This window comes from Aythya marila (assembly GCF_965140915.1).
Source record: "Aythya marila genome assembly, chromosome: 8".
NCBI classification, from domain to species: Eukaryota; Metazoa; Chordata; class Aves; order Anseriformes; family Anatidae; genus Aythya; species Aythya marila.
Window position 1 is genome coordinate 20,754,608 of NC_139049.1, and position 17,452 is coordinate 20,772,059.

Sequence of the window (17,452 nt, forward strand, 5' to 3'; positions counted from 1 at the left end):
ATTTTGTGAGTAGTCTAATTATTCTAGAACAATTTACAAGAACAGAATAAATTATTATAGGATTATTACACCATAGTTTATTCAATACATAGTTATATTGTTCCAGGTAGGTTTTTCTCAGAAAAACTTAGGTTTGCATAGTATGTGAATCCCTGTTTTATATGAAAAGAACATAGCTTATTACCACAGAATTTATGTCATTTGATCTTGTTTTTTTTTTTCTGAATATTTGCAGTCTAGTCCACAAAATAGTTTCACAATTACAATTAAATAATTGATACAACCTTTAGAAATTTAGTGCTAAAGAGCATGCCATTTTCCCTCCCTTTCTTTAGTAAACTTACTAAATGTAGCGCACATTCCTCAAACTTCGCAGTTTCTTAAAAAGAAGAATAATTGAAAGGATGTATGCAGGCTATATTTGAAGACTTATTACTGTCTCATAGCTCTTTTTCATAACCGAACATTCCTATAGTATAGGATCCGAAAACCATTGCAAATCCATAACGACAGCTGCTACAATTAAATAGCCATCATGAAGTAGACATTTGAATTAGAATGAGAGCTTCTCTGTTCTCATAATATACAGGTATTCAACCTTTGCTGAAGAAAATTGGATGAGAAAAATCAGAATGGTGTGTTTTTTATATAAAAAGAGAACCATGTGTTATGATTTTGGGGGTACAGTTATATGCACCAGCCTATAGGGATATGGAATTTTTCATAATTTAGGAAGTGAAGCAATCTATTTTCTTAAGCTATTAAGACAATATGAAATGAATGGAAGGAGGAGTGAGCATGAGATGAAATAACCCTGTAACTTTCTACTTTTACAGTCATGGAATGATATTTCTCATAACTTTTTATTCTTACAGGTAAAGGTGAGAATCTAATCTGTTAAAGATTGTTTTCAGTTAAAAAGTATGTAGTGCGTATAATGAAAGCTTGGTACTGTCTTGATTTATGGGTCTTTCAAACACATGGCTTGATGCAAAAAATTCTTAAAACTATGAAGAATTTTTGGGTATCATCAGCTTTTTAAATTCTTACAGTTTTGAAATTACTTGTGAACAGTGATCGCAACTGGCCTTAGAATAATACTGCTCCATGCTATTCCATAGAATAGCAAAGGGGAAAATCAGTGAAGTTGATAAAACCTACCTGAAATGTTAATGCTCAGATTTAGTCTTTACTGCAGTTGCCATTTTGCCTACAATATATGAGAAAGTAGATTACGTATAAATTGCAGTAAAGCATCAAAGATGAGAGAAAAGCTAGGTTTTAAGGGAAAGGTCTGCTGTCTCCTTTATCCTACTGCTAAGCATTTCCAGAAGAAACTTATTTTCAGGGTAATATTTTGGTATAATGCAAATAGTAAAGAATATTTAATTTAAAAAAAAATAGTGTAAGTTTGTTTTATGTACTTTTTTTTGCTATGACTTTAAAAATTTCCCATTATGTTTCTTCAAATATATTGCCAGCCTTTTCCCAGAAGTTAATTATACTTACTGATTTGTAAAATATGTAGGTACGTTCCTAAAGAATATTTATCTTTTTTTAATCATGAACAGGATGAAGAGAGTATTCCAATAATGTATCGTGATTTACCTGAATATAAAGAACTGTTAGAGTTTAAAAAATTAAAGAAACAGAAACTACAGCAGATACATGCAGAAAGTGGATTTGTACAGCATGTGGGATTTAAGGTAAGTTTAGGTGATGTTCTCTTACTCAGCAGAGTGTAGAAGTCTTTAAAGATAACGTGGTTTAGATTTCCTAAAAAGGCTTTGTTTAATATAACAAGGATGGTTCCATAATTCTTTTTCGCTGTGTCTGCTTTCCCTCATCTTCTTTAATCAAAACAACTCAGTTAATTCACTCTTTCCAATGCCTCAGGTTTCATAGAATATATGGAATATTGTATGGAAATTAATAAGCATGCTGTCTTTTCCTCATTCATAATATGGAAATATGGCTCTAGAGCTGGGTTAAATCACTACAGAATTCCATTTGGCACCATACTCCAGTTTGGCAATGATTCATTGATGATAATTCTCTTACGATTTTGGAGTCATTTTTCCTCCACCTTAGACCAAAGAAAAGAAAAAGATATGGAGTGAGAACAGAAGCAGACTAACAATTTTTTGATTTTTTTTCTCTACAGAGAAAAACTGTAGCAGCTTCATAATCCTATCACAGAAGTTGAAGCGACAATATAAAACAATGATTATGTGAAAAATAATATAATAAACAATGAGTTAAAATAGTGTGTTATCCTAATGTCAGCCATTAATAAATGATATGAAAGATAGGGCATTCTCAAAATTACATTTTCTGGTTTGCAAGGAGATTTGCTGTATAACTGTTTGCTGTGTTGGAACAGCTTCTTCACCTTGTTAGAAGTATTAGGCAAGTAGGTTTATTTTCTGATAACCATTTATATAAGAATGCAAAGGTATTCAGTTTAAAGTTCAGTTCAGAACAACGGGAAAATTGAGATAGTCGCATTTGTTGGCACTGACAAACTTAATCGTGTTGTTAGACTTCCAAGGCTTTTTCTTTTTTTTCCCTCCCTTTTTTTTTTTTTCCTTTTTTCTTCAAGTTAATGGTTTTGTTCCAAGAAAAAAATGAAAAATTCAGTCAGTCAGACAGGCCTTCTAGGTTAGAAACTAGTTACTTTCTTCTACATAAAATTACACTGAAAAGTACATTTGGCATTGTGCAGTGTCAGGCATTCAAAGTTTGAAAGTTTCTTTGCAACCCCAATTTGATTTTATTATTAATTTTTATCTATGAAATTATGTGATTATATGCTGTTTTTCCTCAGGAGTGCAGCCTCACTCACTGCACAGACTTGGATGGTGCTCACCTAACAAGCAACTATTCAGAACACTTATGGTTCTGCATGACCTTCAACCTCATTTACACTTTATTCAAACTCTGCTTTGAATATTGAATTATTGAATCCCATTTTGGCTTTTTATGGCTTTTATTGCTATAATATCAAAATACTTTGCAAATACTATTTTCTTGAATAAAATGAAAGGCATGCTATTATTCCTCTTACAGGGGAGAGGGAAGCTGGCGCACAGAAATCCAGGTTAAGGGTTTCCACTACCTTTTGGCTCTCAACTTGAGATAACTGGAACTGATTTTTAATTGTAATTTATTATTGTATTGAACTTGATACTCTCAGAGAAAAGCCCTGAGTATGCCTATTACTTCCTTATTACCAGCCCTCAAACTCTGAAAGCTGTCATTGTCACAGCTGTATCCCTTACTTCTATGGAGTTGTTTGTGAGTTTTTTGTAACCTCAGGTGGTTGTGCTCAGGCGAGTTGCTGTGCAAGTGACTTTCACAGATGACACCCAAAGTTCTCCCACAGCACTTCGTGTCCTGAAGGAGGATGAGCTATGTGAGCACAGGCTCGTTTTCCATGTTTCTCTTTCCTTTTCTGTCCTATCTCTGCAGCGCTGTTGATGGTTTAGATTTTTGCAAGTCCCATTCTACAAGTTTCATTTTTCACTAAATCTCTGTGCATCTCTATTCTTCCTCTTTATCATCATGAATTTTTCATTCAGTCTTGCTGATTCATTTGTAGTTAATTTTTTTCTCTTCATGCCACATTCTTCTTGCACTTCGATGCTCTTTAAGATGTACGATTCTTCTGAGGAGAATAGTTCTTTCCTTCTCACTTGGCTTAAGATTTGGGCTTCTGTTTCCTTATCTAAACCTGTTGTCCCACTTCCTTTCCAACTAACTTGGCTTTTAGTTCCAGCCCACCTACAATGTGTAACTATAGTATTTGAAAGTGCCTCAGTCTGACCTTTGTGTCCCTACCTACAGCATGTCAACAGCCCCCCAACAAACTCCTAGTAGTAAAGTTTTGCTGCTGTCTTCTGTCCTGGCGAGTGACTCTGTATTAAGACATTACACATGGTTGGGCTTAAGCTATAGAAACACATTTCAGCTGTGTGAGGATAAGCAGTGACCACAGGCAGGACTAGGCCTGCTTTTGTTGAACAGGAGGTTAATGTCAGAGTGGAGCACTGGAGTAGTGGGAAGCAAAACGAGAGAGATTAATCAGTCCTCAGAACTCTGGAGGGCCTGTCCTGAGTCTGAGGACTTACTTATCTCAGATACATTATGGGCGGTGAGGAGAAGAATTCAGCTGTGCTAGCAGTAATCAACATATGATTCTGTGTCTTGATATATGGCATGTTGGTGCCATAAATACTAACACTGTTACTAATGTAAGTGATTACAGTTGTTTTTTTTCCACTGTTCTTCAATCTGCTTCACAGTGTGATAACTGCGGGATTGAACCTATTCAGGGTGTTCGGTGGCACTGCCAAGACTGCCCTCAAGAAATGTCCTTGGATTTCTGTGACTCTTGTTCTGACTGGTGAGCAGCATATGCTTCTATTTGGTATTTGTAATTACCGTGAGTATATCAATGTGGTATTATTGCTGTGTATACCTGCTCCAGCACAGGATACATCTCTTGTGTTGGGTGAAGTGAAAGATACTTAAACATATATTCGTGGGAGATGTACATCTAGAACATGCTTGCAAAATACATACAATAATAATACAGAGGACAAATTAGATTTACTACTGTTAAATAGTTGGGGGGAAATTGTTTTTTGTACAATAATTGTTCAGTATCAGATTTGGTATGACTCTTAATATGATCATTGAAAGCTGTTTATGAAAGTTAAGGAAAATATTTGACTTTTAAACTGTTATCTTTTTCTTTCCCTTGCAGTCTGCATGAAACAGAGATTCATAAGGAGGATCATCAGTTAGAACCTATTTACAGAGCAGAGACATTTTTAGACAGAGACTACTGCATGTCCCAGGGCACCAGTTACAATTACCTTGACCCAAACTACTTTCCAGCAAATAGATGACATGGGAAGCAGATCTACAATCTTGGGCTTACTATCCTATTTGAAAAATAACAATGGCACCATTGTTAATTCTGTGCACATTTTGGAAAGACTCTCTGCTTTCCCTGAAATGTCGCTCACAGCATGACAGCTTCCTGGGTGTACTTGTCAAACTACAGCTTTGAGCTGTCATGGTTCTAGATCACTGAACAGCAGCTGAACATTCCTAGTGTGCAGAAGGTTTCACTGGGAGACTTTTTCACCACATTAGTCATTTTTAGGTGGTGAATCTAAACACAAAAGAAAAACATACAAAAGGGTGAGCCAGAAATGAGAGCACACATTAAAGACAGAGTAAATTCCAAAGGCTTTGAAGAACTTGGTTATAATGAGATCCAGAGGAGATGAAGTATTTATATAAAAACAGTTTAGTAGCTTGCAGTTTTGTTGTGAAATAGTTTTCAGCACAGTAACTGACTTTAGGCAAGGTTTTAACCAATGACAGTGTTTGCTTCTAGGATATACTCTAAAAAATACTCACTGTCTCAGCAATGGTTGGTTACAGGCCTTTATTAAATCGGAGCTGCTTAATCACATTGACTTTCAATTTTTTTAATTTTTTTTAAATTTTTTTTTTAAAAACCACGATGAACTCTATTTACCAACAGTGAAGCACTACAGGAGGCAACTGTGGCATTGCTTCCTTAACCAGCTCATGGTGTGTGAATGTTATAAAATTGTCACTCAGATATATTTTTTAAATGTAATGTTATATAAGATGATCATGTGATGTGTACAAAATATGGTGAAAAGTGCCAGTGGTAGTAACTGTGTAAAGTCTCTAATACTCAACATTAACTCCTTTAAAATAAAATACACAGCCTTCTGCCTCTGTATTTGGAGTTGTTAGTGCAACTCATCAAAGAAAACTGCCTAATATAAATCATATATATGGTAATAATTTTTCCTCTTTTGTAGTCTGCACAAGATCCATGAAAGATTGTATTTTTATTACTATTTAAACAGTGATTAAATTTAGCCTGAGCAGTGAGCAAGGGTTCACATGCATTCTTTTATACTGCTGGATTTTGTTGTGCATCATTTAAAACATTTTGTATGTTTCTTCTTATCTGTGTATACAGTATGTTCTTAAATAATGTTCAATTGTCAGGAGAACTGTGAGAAATAAACTATGTGGATACAGTCTGTTTATATATAGAATGCTTGCTGTGACTTCCTTTCTGTGTAGTTTTGACTTTTTAATCAAAATGGAAAACATTAAAGGGCATTTTAATATGTCATACAGATATTCACTATGCAGACCTGCAAGATGCCCAGCGCCTTCCTCGGCTGTTAATATCAGTGGGAGCTGATGGCGCTCTGCACCTACGTAAATATGCTTCGCCTTTGCAGGATTGGCATTTCAGTTTTCTTGTATCTTATTCATAAATTGTTCTTTTCCAGATTTCAGGAAAATCAGACTTTAGTAGCTTTGGTACACTGTATGTCATTGTCTGAGAAGCTTTGTAATTATTGTGACATATTTTTAGTTAATATATTTTTTATTGAAATGTATAGCTTGTGATTCAGAAACACTTGATTATTTTATAACTGTAGTAGACTTCCAGTTGCTTGAAAACTTGAACATTCAAGAGTAATTAGCTATAAAAGAAAGTAATTTGACTTTAAAAGTAAATAAATATGGCAATAAGAAGGGCTGGCTGCACCTAATAACCTAATTATAGCCTGATGAGTATTAATTTTCACAATAACACTTAGGTGTAGTCATTTTTTGCTTCAGAGAAAAGCAAGTTTAAGCATCTAATCTATTTAGAAGGTACTAGAGTACAGTTACTAGAACACTGAGCAAGTATCATGTAAACCTATCTCGCATATCTTGTATACTTGGATAAATTAAATCAAACCTAGGAAAATACAACAAAAATTCACAAGGCATACTTCAGTTCTCCCTTTAATTCAGAAAGATACTGCTCTGACAGGATCTAGTGAAAGAGTATGAAAGACCATTTGTGCTGTTTATGAGAAGGCAGAGTTGGTGAAGATGTGTTATCAGGGAGAGAATCTGTAGTAAACTGTCTGTGTTCTGTTGATATCCTAAAGAAAAAAGGAAATAATGGAAGTACATTAGTGAAAATATGATTAAAAGCAAATACTCAGTCATCCATTTAGGATAGCTTGGGAAGAAAAATATATATGTAATTTCAAATCTGAATCACCTAAGAAAGAACTGTCTTGAATAAATCCTTTTGTTAATTGAATGCATATAAATATTTATATGTCCATATGCATGCATATACAGATATTTCTCTTGCATATATTATGAACATATGCAAACAGATATCTAATGCACATATACCCAGACAAGCATGGGATTTTTTTGTTCCACAAAAAGGACCAGAAAAATCAGGAACTTTGAACTGAAACTGTATGATTAATAATTTTTGTATTTTTTTTAAGGTAGCAGCTGATTTTTGTCTTTATTCCCATCCGACAAGTGTGATGTTCCACACTTTTTCCACATTTTTTAACCTATTTGTAATTAGTTGTAATAAAAAATACTCCAAAAAGCAACCCAGATGAATTTGGAACTTCATAGTAACTCCAGATTTTTATTTTTATTTTTTTTTTTAAATACTATACAATACAGCTGCTACTGCTTGCAGGCTTGGTTTAGAAAAAACTACCTTTTCAAGCTCATACATTATGAAAGTCTCTTGCTTAAAGCTGTTGTACTGCAGATGTTGGTCATGTAATGCCACTATTCTGGAGCTGGAAAAGCACTTCCTAGAGCATCAGAGGTAAAATGTAGTCTGTAAAAGGACCGAGGGAAGGAGGAACATCCAGGATGTGAAGGATAAGAACATATCTAAGATACTCCCTTAACAAAATAATTGAATTAGCATTTACAGGGCAAATGCTATGGAAGAGAAAGAAAACAGAAGAGTCTGCCCTGAGTGGAAAAAGGACATACTTTGTAAGCATGCTGATTTGAACTATATGTCCAAGTCATGTACTGTGCTTTAAAAAGGATTAAACCCACATAAATTGTAACAGAAATTATTACTCCTCATTTTTGTATGTTTTATTTGTATTATGTCCTCATTACAAGAAAGGTAACTTTAAAAATACAAATCTGCTGCATCAAGTGCAACTTTAACAGAAAGAGCAATCATGCAACCCACTTCAACTGAATTTATCCAGTAGTTCCAGTAAGAGGATGCAATTTTATAGGAATGTCAAACAAGCTTTTATTTAGTTGTCAGTAAACCAAAGAACCTCCACAATATTTTTGTTAATTTAATGGAAATATGATATGATTTTTACAGACTTGTTTTCAGATGTTATGGATGTTGTGGCCTACTGAAGATGCAAGCAAATATTTGATTATTTTAATCCCTGGCTCATGGTTAACTTTATATGTAGATTTTAGCTGATATAGTAAAACTGATGTTAATATGGATAATTATCAAATTGCACATGTAACTGCACTATACAATCATTATTTTCACCTTAGTCCACAAAACTGGGAAGTCATCATTTATAATACCCAGCACTTTCCAACAGAAGACAGCTGTCTCAAAAATGGTGTCTGCTCTGAAACAAGAAAGACCTCACAGGACTGACAGACTTCCACAATATTCAGCTGTGTCTTTGCTTTCAATTATTTTTTGTGTTATAGCTGTGTTCTGGGGATGTCTGCAAAATTGTATTTCAACTTTTAGCTTTACTAATTCTAGCTGTCTTACAGCTGCGTGTAACGAGATTTTAGTCACTAAGAAAAAAACAAAAAACAAGCTAAGTGATACCCCAACTATTAATACTGTTAATTAAAAATCAATGGGACAATTGCAGTGTTCTTAATATGCTGTACAGTGAATGGTGTGGTTGAAGAGCTCACTGCTAACCAGGCAATGTGTCTGACTTCCATTCAAATATATAAGATCATGAAATACAAACTAGAGCTGCTGTTCACCATGCTGCTTGTAGCCCGTGAAGAGCAAACAACCACTAAAACAACATACAGTTCTTAGTGTGGAGTTAGCATACAGGACACTCTATATTGAGTGTATTGTCTGAACAGAGAAAAAAAATCATCTGAAATAACATACCACATGCACAAATTCCAGATACCTCTCAAGAAAGCAATATTGCTTTGAACAGCATTTTATTCATGACTGCCAAGTGCACGTGTGAGGTGAAGCTGTGTACAGACCGTTACTGCATTACTGTTGAAAACGCTGCTGCTTCATTTTTCAGAAAAGAGTCAATTGACTTGCAGACTTCCAGAAAAACATCCTCTGGTGTTGCTTCTGCATCAACCTGTGAAGGAAAACAAAAGTAGTTTTGATTAAATTATAAATAATTATCTTTAAATTATCAATGATGACACAGAAAAGGGGTCCAGTATAAAAGAGAAGTTCTGTTTCATGTTACAAGCATCCCAATAAAACGAAGAGGCATCCATAAAAGTTATTCACCGTTTCCAGAGATTTATGTGGAAGAGTCTGAAGGCTTCATTGTCTGGAGCAAAGCACATTGATCAAATGAGGAAGATCGAGCTCTTTATCCGAAGTACTCGTATTTTAAAGTAAAATTATACCCTTGATATACAGACAAGTTTCAAGGATTTGCAGAAACTATTTCAATGCTTACCTGAAAAAAAAAAAAAAAAAAAAAAAGCTCTGATGCCCTACCCATAATGAAATGAAAGAATGATTTGATGATTTGTTAATTTGTTTTCTGTCTTTTCTGTCATCTAAAGTCAGCGGATGCAATGCTCTGACCTAAATGCTTCCAAATGACAGTGAAAGCAGGGTTGTGTGTTTCTGATTGTTTCCATTTCCAAGATTGGTGAATCAGTTCTGGTTTTCTTACAACCTATGGGCAAGGCGTGTTTTACAGCAGCACTGCTTTTGTTGTATGACCACTCGCTTTCAGGGAAGGTTTTTTGTTTCTTTAATAACACAAAGTTTCTGTTTTGGCCAGAGGTTGTCCAGGCTGTTCAAGTTTTTTTTTTTTTTCCTTTTTTTTGTGAATTAACTTCAAAAAGAACAAAACCAAACTATTCCGAGAAAGAGATTGCTGCCTTGTAGTGATGGGCAACAACATTTGCAGCCAGTAATGTTTCTGTTACCTAGAAAATGTAATGTACTGACAAGTTTCTTTCAACAATGAGTTGCATGTCCAACCCATGCAGGTAATTACTTCAGGAAGGAGAGCTTTCTGTTGTCTTCACAGTAGTTGCAGAAGCTTTCATGCTGGCTGTGTACACCTGCAGACTGCACTTGCCAGTGATTCAGTTCCTCTCAAATGCCCTGGTCTTCAGATTCTCTACTCAAAAGCAAGCTTCTTCTCTGCTTCTTTCTTAATGCTTTCTCTTTCATGCATGCATGACATCAAATTTGTACACGTTCTAGTCAGACCCATGACAACTTTCCTAAAGCCTGTGTTTCTGAACTACACACTGCATTTTCAACTCCAAGATAGGATGCCAGACAATTGTAGTGTTTGAAGGGGACGTTCCTGACAATTGCGCTTTTCTGCCACCAATTTGTTCTGCAGAAGGAAAGGAATTTCAGTCCCATGCCCCTCCCCAAATATATTTTTGAAATAGGCAATGAAATCCCCTCAGACGCACTGTTGCTTGCAGCCAGCTCCTGTAGAGCCTGACTGCACTCAACGCACATTTAAGTCCCTCAGTGCTAAGTCTTGTGTGAAAGTCAGCAGCTGCTCCTTGCAGAGAGCCAGTGAGGGATCACATTTGTGCTCCAGAGCTTCGTTTCACTCTTGGTGGCAGGCACAGATGCTGCGAAGTTTGGTCCCTTGTCACATCCCGTCAGACATGCTGGCACATCCAGGCGGGCTAGCCCCAAACTCAGCAGTTCCAGCTCTGGAAACAACGCAGCACCAGTCTGGCCAACCTTTAATAAGCCTGACAGGGTCTGGTCCCCTTGGACTCACAGCAAGGGGGTCTTACAGTCTGAGCCATCCAAGCCCATTCTGGCGATCTTTCAGAAGCATGGTTCTGTTGCTGCCATTGCAGCTTTGTTAGGAAGGTTTTTGATGGAGCAGGTGGTGCCTTAGAAAGGTCAGGTCACAAACAAGGGCTGCATGCCATTCACAATCCCTTTTTGGCATAGAAGCAAAGGGCTTAGAGGATGGATACCTACGTGTGCCAAGAGAAAGGGGGAAGACAGAACCATTCAGGACCAAAAGCCTAGATTCCTAAATTAGAATAAAACTAGCAGCTCCCATCTTGCCTACTATAAAGCAGCTTGGTTTGTCCGTCTCAACTGCCAAGACACCTGCTCCATACAGCTATCCCCCAGGGAAAAAACTTCATGCCAGGTGAAGGCTGCAGCTACTTCAAAGCTCTCAGCATTTCTTCAGCCCGGAGGATCTCCTGGTGCTGACAGGGCCACGCAGTCTGGCCAGGGAGCACGCTGCGAGCTCCAGAGCTGACGTTTGATCTGATAAATGCACAGCTGAGAATCGGTTGTGCCAAGCTTCACACCGTCCTTCACCTACTTGAGAAGTTAGATCTCACTGCGAACACTGTGAGTTAGCACAAAGTATTCCGGTCCAGTAGAGTTCATTGGAGCAGCTGTGATAGCAAAACCTGCCTAAGGATGGAAACACTGGATTCAATGCCTGAAGATTTAGGCTGTGCTAAATTGACAGCTCACCCAGAAACTTCTGATTCACATGACAGCCACGTGAGACTACACCTCTGGAGACAGAGCAAACCCGATGGCCAACAGCCCGTTCCTGGGCTGGTGACCAGTCTAACCCAGATCAGTCTTAGCAGACCTTCTACTTCTGAAATGGGTGGCTTGCTCATGCCTGTGTAGCACAGCAAAAAACACTTCCATACAGTTGCAATAAACACATGGGCTTATGCCTTGAGAACTAATAAATTAGACAAGCACGCAGTAAGGTGTTGTCTCCTTGTTCGTTGAAATGCCTGCCCTCCTCTTCCTCTGATTTCTCCCAGAAAGCTGACCCAGTGTGACTGTGCTTGCAGGGAGCTAAAATAGCACCATGTGAATTCTGCCTCGTACAGACAGCTCTGAGCTTGAGGCAGTACAGAACGTGAATGTGTCCTCTGCAGCTCCTGCAAGAAGTGTTATCTGTGTTGGAGCTCAGAGTGAATGCCAGCCTTTGGTGAATGTTTGGTGACTTTTAGTCCTAAACAGCTCTGATAGTGAAGAAAAATGCAAAAAAATACACATTTGTGAGACATTTATGTATATACAACATCTAAATGCTAACGTATTCTACTAATGTATATATAAAAAATGTAAGTGTATTTGATAAATATGCATCCTTTTGGCTCAATACATATTTTTATTATCTCTTTATTGCATAAATGCATCTGAAGTGGTTAACCAATCGAACCTAATCAGTGTAGCTGTCTTGCCATAGGTGTCTCCTGACCTTTTCTAGAACTGGGATTGATTCTCAGGTCCAGGTCCAGGCTGCTGTGATGAAGAATTAGGTTTGTGAGCACAGAAATTGTTGCCCTTTATGACTGGCTGGAACGCTGCCTTCCTAACAGTCACAGTAAAATATGGATGAGCTTGACTAATGACAGCCCCATGCTGGCCTCCAAAATTACAAAGGTCCAATTCATAAAACTAACTTAATGTCATGGCACAAAACTAACTTAATGTGACAATAATTCACAGCTAGTACAGCAATAATTCAGTGGCATTCTCTGCAGTTCCAGGAGAGAAAACTGTATTTTTTGATTAGAAGAAATCTCATGAACTAGGACTGTTTTCAAGGTTATTCAAGGCTATTTTCTGATGTTAAAAGCAAGATCTAGCTATGGTTTTATACGGTACTTTTAGGTCTGAAATGCCACTATGACTTTAGGCAACTTCTAACACAGAACAATTTAATGAACTTATTTGAAAGATGATGGAAATAATGATTATAGTGCAATGTTGCTCATTTTGGCATTAAAATCAGCTAGTTAAATCTTCTGTCATCAGATCTCCACTTGTTGTAGGTTTGGGGAGCTAGAACCCTATATATCTACTGCCACCAAGAAAAAACAGCCTGGATGGCTGAAGACTGTGGTTTTCAGAAAGTCTGAGACTGGAATAAACTCACTGGTTAGAAGCTTCTTATTGCAGGTCAGTCAAGGTCAGCTGTGTTGTCACTAACACGTTTTTGTCATTAAATAGGAGTGTTCAAAACTCTTTGAGCCTGGTACTACAGTACAATCAGAACCAACAGATCGAGCTGTCTGGAAATCCAGGAGAAATATGCTGCCCTGATTCACATTTGGTGTGAATAGCACTGTGTGTTATCTATAACCACCTGCTAATGTTTCTGATGCATCTTTTCACACTGGTGTCTCATCTAATGGGTCACAAACCACCAGGGGGAGTGACAAAGAAATACTTGTTCTTTTGTTCCCCAAGTACTTATCTGCCAGGGTTAATGATTCTCTGATAACCTTTCAAAAGATGGAAATAAATTACATACTTACTATCACTATTAGCATTGATCATCCTTTCTCTGAAGGGAAAATTACACATCTGTCCCTCCCCCGAGAAACTTCTAGTAGGGGATAGCAGCATGAGAAGGCTCAGAAGTGGAAGATCATGAGATGGTAGATGGTGGCTGATTCAGTGTGGCCATCTGCTTACAGTTCTTACAGTTATGTTTGTTTCATAACGGTTATGTGAAATGTGTGTGCTAAGAATCTAATAGTTTCTGCTTAAACAGTATATGACTTTAACTAATTTTAGAAAAAAAAAAACAGTATTACAATACTGTGAAAAAAAAAAGAAAAAGAAAAAGAAAACGAAAAAGAAAACGAAAACGAAAAAGAAAACGAAAACGAAAAAGAAAAAGAAAAAGAAAAAGAAAAAGAAAAAGAAAAAGAAAAAGAAAAAAAAAAGAAAAAAAAAAGAAAAAGAAAAAGAAAAAAAAGAAAAAGAAAAGAAAAAGAAAAAAAAAAGAAAAAGAAAAAGAAAAAAAGAAAAAGAAAAAAAAAGAAAAAGAAAAAGAAAAAGAAAAAGAAAAAGAAAAAGAAAAAGAAAAAGAAAAAGAAAAAGAAAAAGAAAAAGAAAAAGAATAAGGAATGCATTATAGTTGAAGTTTTTAGGTTAAGCTTCAATAAATACGGTGTGATCTGCAATAATGAAGGTTTACGGAAATCTGATCTGGGATGCCTTCTTTGTTTGTTATAGTCATGTTCCTTTTCCTCAGATGGCTGTTTGACTAGGGACGTTGTATTTGAGACACCTACTGTTTTGATGTTAACTAGGTAGGATCAGCCTTGTCTTGCTTGACTACCAAGGCACTGCTCTATTACTTATTACCCTCCTACATACTGTCACTTGGAAAAAGCTTTAAAGTATGAGTCAGACATTAAAAACAATCTCTTTTTTTTTTCCCTTTCTTTTTTTTTTTCTTTTCCTCCCTTTCTTCTCAATTGACAGAGGGCCACGTATTCAAAGATATTTACATTTAGGCAAGTTAAAAAACAAGTAGGTGCTGACCAAATTTTCAAATACACTGTTCTGTCCAGGTGCCTCAGAATTCACCAAGAAATAAATTTAAGAACAACAATATCTACCTGCTTACTACAGGTAGCATAGTATATTTCATTTACCTGAGCATCTGCATCCCACAGAATTAGTCAATTTGCAACTGTTTTATTTGTTTGAGAAGCGCTTTCAGCCCTCAGATTTCCAGTGAATTCTTTCTTAAAAAGCACCTCCTTGCTGTCATTAGCAGCAGGTGGATGTTCTGTAACTGACCATAAAAGCAACTATGGAACATTAAACCATATCCCCAAAACATGATTATTTTTTAAATAAATTGGAAATTTTCTAGCTCGCTGCTACAGCTACTTTGCCATCCAGAATGCAATTTGGAAACTTAATGCCTTAGCAGAAAAGTGAACAAAGGACATTGTTATTCTTTGCCCTTCATTTTGTCAGTTCCTCTTCCCTCTTAAATACATACCTGTGAGTTACATCACAGTCCTTCATCTCAGCTAAGCAGCTGGAAGGATCACCATTATTTATTCCTGTCAGGTTCACAGACATTTCATCTGCATCCAAAGGTTCCACCCTTTGTGCATGTCTCGCACTTCCACTGCTGTGCAGCAACACTGACAGGTAATCTTTGTACAAAAGGAAATTTCAGACAGAGTCCTGATCTTCTGGCAGCTCTGTTGGGTCACTGTTCTTGTTCAGAGATCAGCAGAACAAAGAAAAACTCCATTCCCACATATGATATTGGTTAATTATTAATGCATCAATGCACAATAACTCTGGGTTTAGAGAATGCCATAAAATTCTCATTGATTAAAATGGGAATGCTGTTACAACCATATACCTTCATCTTTTCTGTGTAAATAAAGCAAAGAGAAGAATTCCCAATAACTGCAGAAGTCAGACCTGAATTTTTCTGTCTCTGTTGGGTTTATTAGGCTCCTGCCATCCGTGCTGTAATCCCTGTTCCAGAAAAGAGAATGAGCAAGCCAATTTGACATTGTGGTCTCAAGTACACCTTGATGTGGCACAACAGAGCAGGTCCTCCTCCACTGAGTGCTCATCTGACTTTTAATTCCCACACCAACCCCTCTGCTGGCCTTACGCCCAGGTCTGAATTTTACATTTGCATATTTAATCTCTTGCCTGTTTCCAGACTGAAAACTTCTGGGCTGGATAGGACAAGTTAAACATGTACCATCATTGCCATGTACTGTTCCCAGTCCATGGAAAACTGCTTAGCCCTAAATACACTTAAAATGGAGAAATCAAATAATATCAACCTTCCAGACTGATTTTGTTGTTAAATAAGTCTGTTGAACAATTCTGACTTTCTCCTCTGTGGCAAAGCAGGGACTGGGTGCTATAATTAAGATCTGTAAAACATGATCACTTACACAATTAAACATCACTTCATCTAGAAGTCACACGTTGCAAAAAGCTGACAAAAAATGTCTGATGCTAATTTTCATGGCAGTTAGGTGGGATTTAGACTCTTAAAATCTCAACATCAACTCCTTTGAAACTCCTCCATCAACTCCTAAGAAAGGGCCTGGCTGGAATCTCACGGGACATAAAGCTCACATGGGTGCTCCCCTGAAGAGCTGCTTCTGTTGAAAAATCAGTCCTGGGTAGGATATAACTTTCCAGAAGAAGGCAACTAAAGATATGTTTGAACCCTTATTCTCTCCTTGTCTTAAATAGATTCTCTTCAGGTGCTTTGGCTGTCGCTTATTCTGGGATCACAGCTAGACCTGGATCTGTAAACGGCACCTTCCCTAAAGCTGTTAGACCCCATCAGCTTTGCCTGAGAGAAGTACAAAAGCATCTTGTCTGGAGTCACATGGATTAGTTTAAAGACTCTGTGAATGTAGATGAAATCTTTTCTTTTGAGAGGTCTTCAAAGCAACACCTGTAAATTCACTTTGGTAACTTTGCCTGTCATATAACACAGTTCCTTCAGTGAGCAGAATTATAGAGGCAGAGGCATCTAAATAGGATGCTAACATCTAACATCTTCAGCCTTTGCTGGTCGGTGGTGGAGAGTAATAAAAAAACACTTAAGAATGAACAGATTCCTCAAGATGAAAACATTTGCTGTTATAAATAAAATCAGTAAATAAAACAAACAAACAAACAAACAAACAAACGTTAGACTGCCAGTAGGTGAAGTCTCAGTCTTCAGTGCATGTGTGTGATATTATAAATAACAAAAACCAAGAACTATTTTAGCCTAGCCTAAAATAATTAAAAAAATAAATAAAGCGGGTTGTAGGGGGGAGGGAGGGAGAGGGACATTTAGATGTGTTACTGATATTCTTTTTGCTTTTGACCCAAATTTTCTTTCTTCATTCAGAGAACATCAGAGTGGCTGCTAATGTCAATGCTTATGCAGCCTCTAAAATATGTTGCTATAAATGAGAAACTAACCCCATGTCCAGGGAACCTGGGAACTGCAAACTTTTCTATTACTCTCAGCTTTCTTCAACACATGCAGCTTAAACATATTCACTGCTAAAATTGTTTAAAAACTGTAAACATAAATGTCTGTTTTTTCGTAATTTTCCACATAGTTTAACTTCAAGCAAATACTGTGTATCACAATCAACACATTTTGTATTATGTGGAAACAGCTGTTGACCAAGTCTTAATTTGATTTTTTTGGTCTTTATTCTTCAAATTGTTGACCCAAATAATGTACAGGTTTGAAAGATGTGCATTTACAAATGATAATACAGGCTGGAAAGAACCTCAGTGGGTCATCTTGTCCAGCCTTCTGATCAAAGGAGGGCTGGGTAGTGGAAGTATGCCATGATTCACTATGTTTGTTGTATGATTGACCAAGTCAGACTGTATGACTAAACTCTTTGGAATCACTTATCCAAGAGTATCACCTAGAAAAATTTCCTATACAAGCATTTCTTCCAGGAAACAAACAAACAAACAAACAAAAAACACTTCTTTCAAAGTATTTAGTGCATTTCCAAAATTGAATGTTTGATTGTTCGTTTATTTATTTTT

The 17,452-nt window shown here is 36.7% G+C and overlaps 2 protein-coding genes across 3 annotated transcripts in view; one reads left to right on the forward strand and one right to left on the reverse strand.

Annotated features, from left to right (window-relative positions):
• The window catches only part of ZZZ3 (zinc finger ZZ-type containing 3), a 60,068-nt gene extending 53,983 nt beyond the window's left edge, over window positions 1-6,085 (forward strand). For both annotated transcript variants that reach the window (XM_082765770.1, XM_082765771.1), the window contains exons 11-13: window positions 1,572-1,706; window positions 4,305-4,405; window positions 4,769-6,085. In XM_082765770.1, coding sequence (XP_082621896.1) covers window positions 1,572-1,706; window positions 4,305-4,405; window positions 4,769-4,913 — 381 coding nt within the window. In that variant the 3' untranslated portion in view covers window positions 4,914-6,085. The remainder of the gene's footprint in view (window positions 1-1,571; window positions 1,707-4,304; window positions 4,406-4,768) is intronic.
• Window positions 6,086-8,417: 2,332 nt separating this feature from the next.
• Window positions 8,418-17,452, reverse strand: part of AK5 (adenylate kinase 5) — a 93,543-nt gene continuing 84,508 nt past the window's right edge. Inside the window, exon 14 of the mRNA XM_082765772.1 lies at window positions 8,418-9,233. Within this exon, the coding sequence (XP_082621898.1) occupies window positions 9,129-9,233 (105 nt within the window). The 3' untranslated portion in view covers window positions 8,418-9,128. The remainder of the gene's footprint in view (window positions 9,234-17,452) is intronic.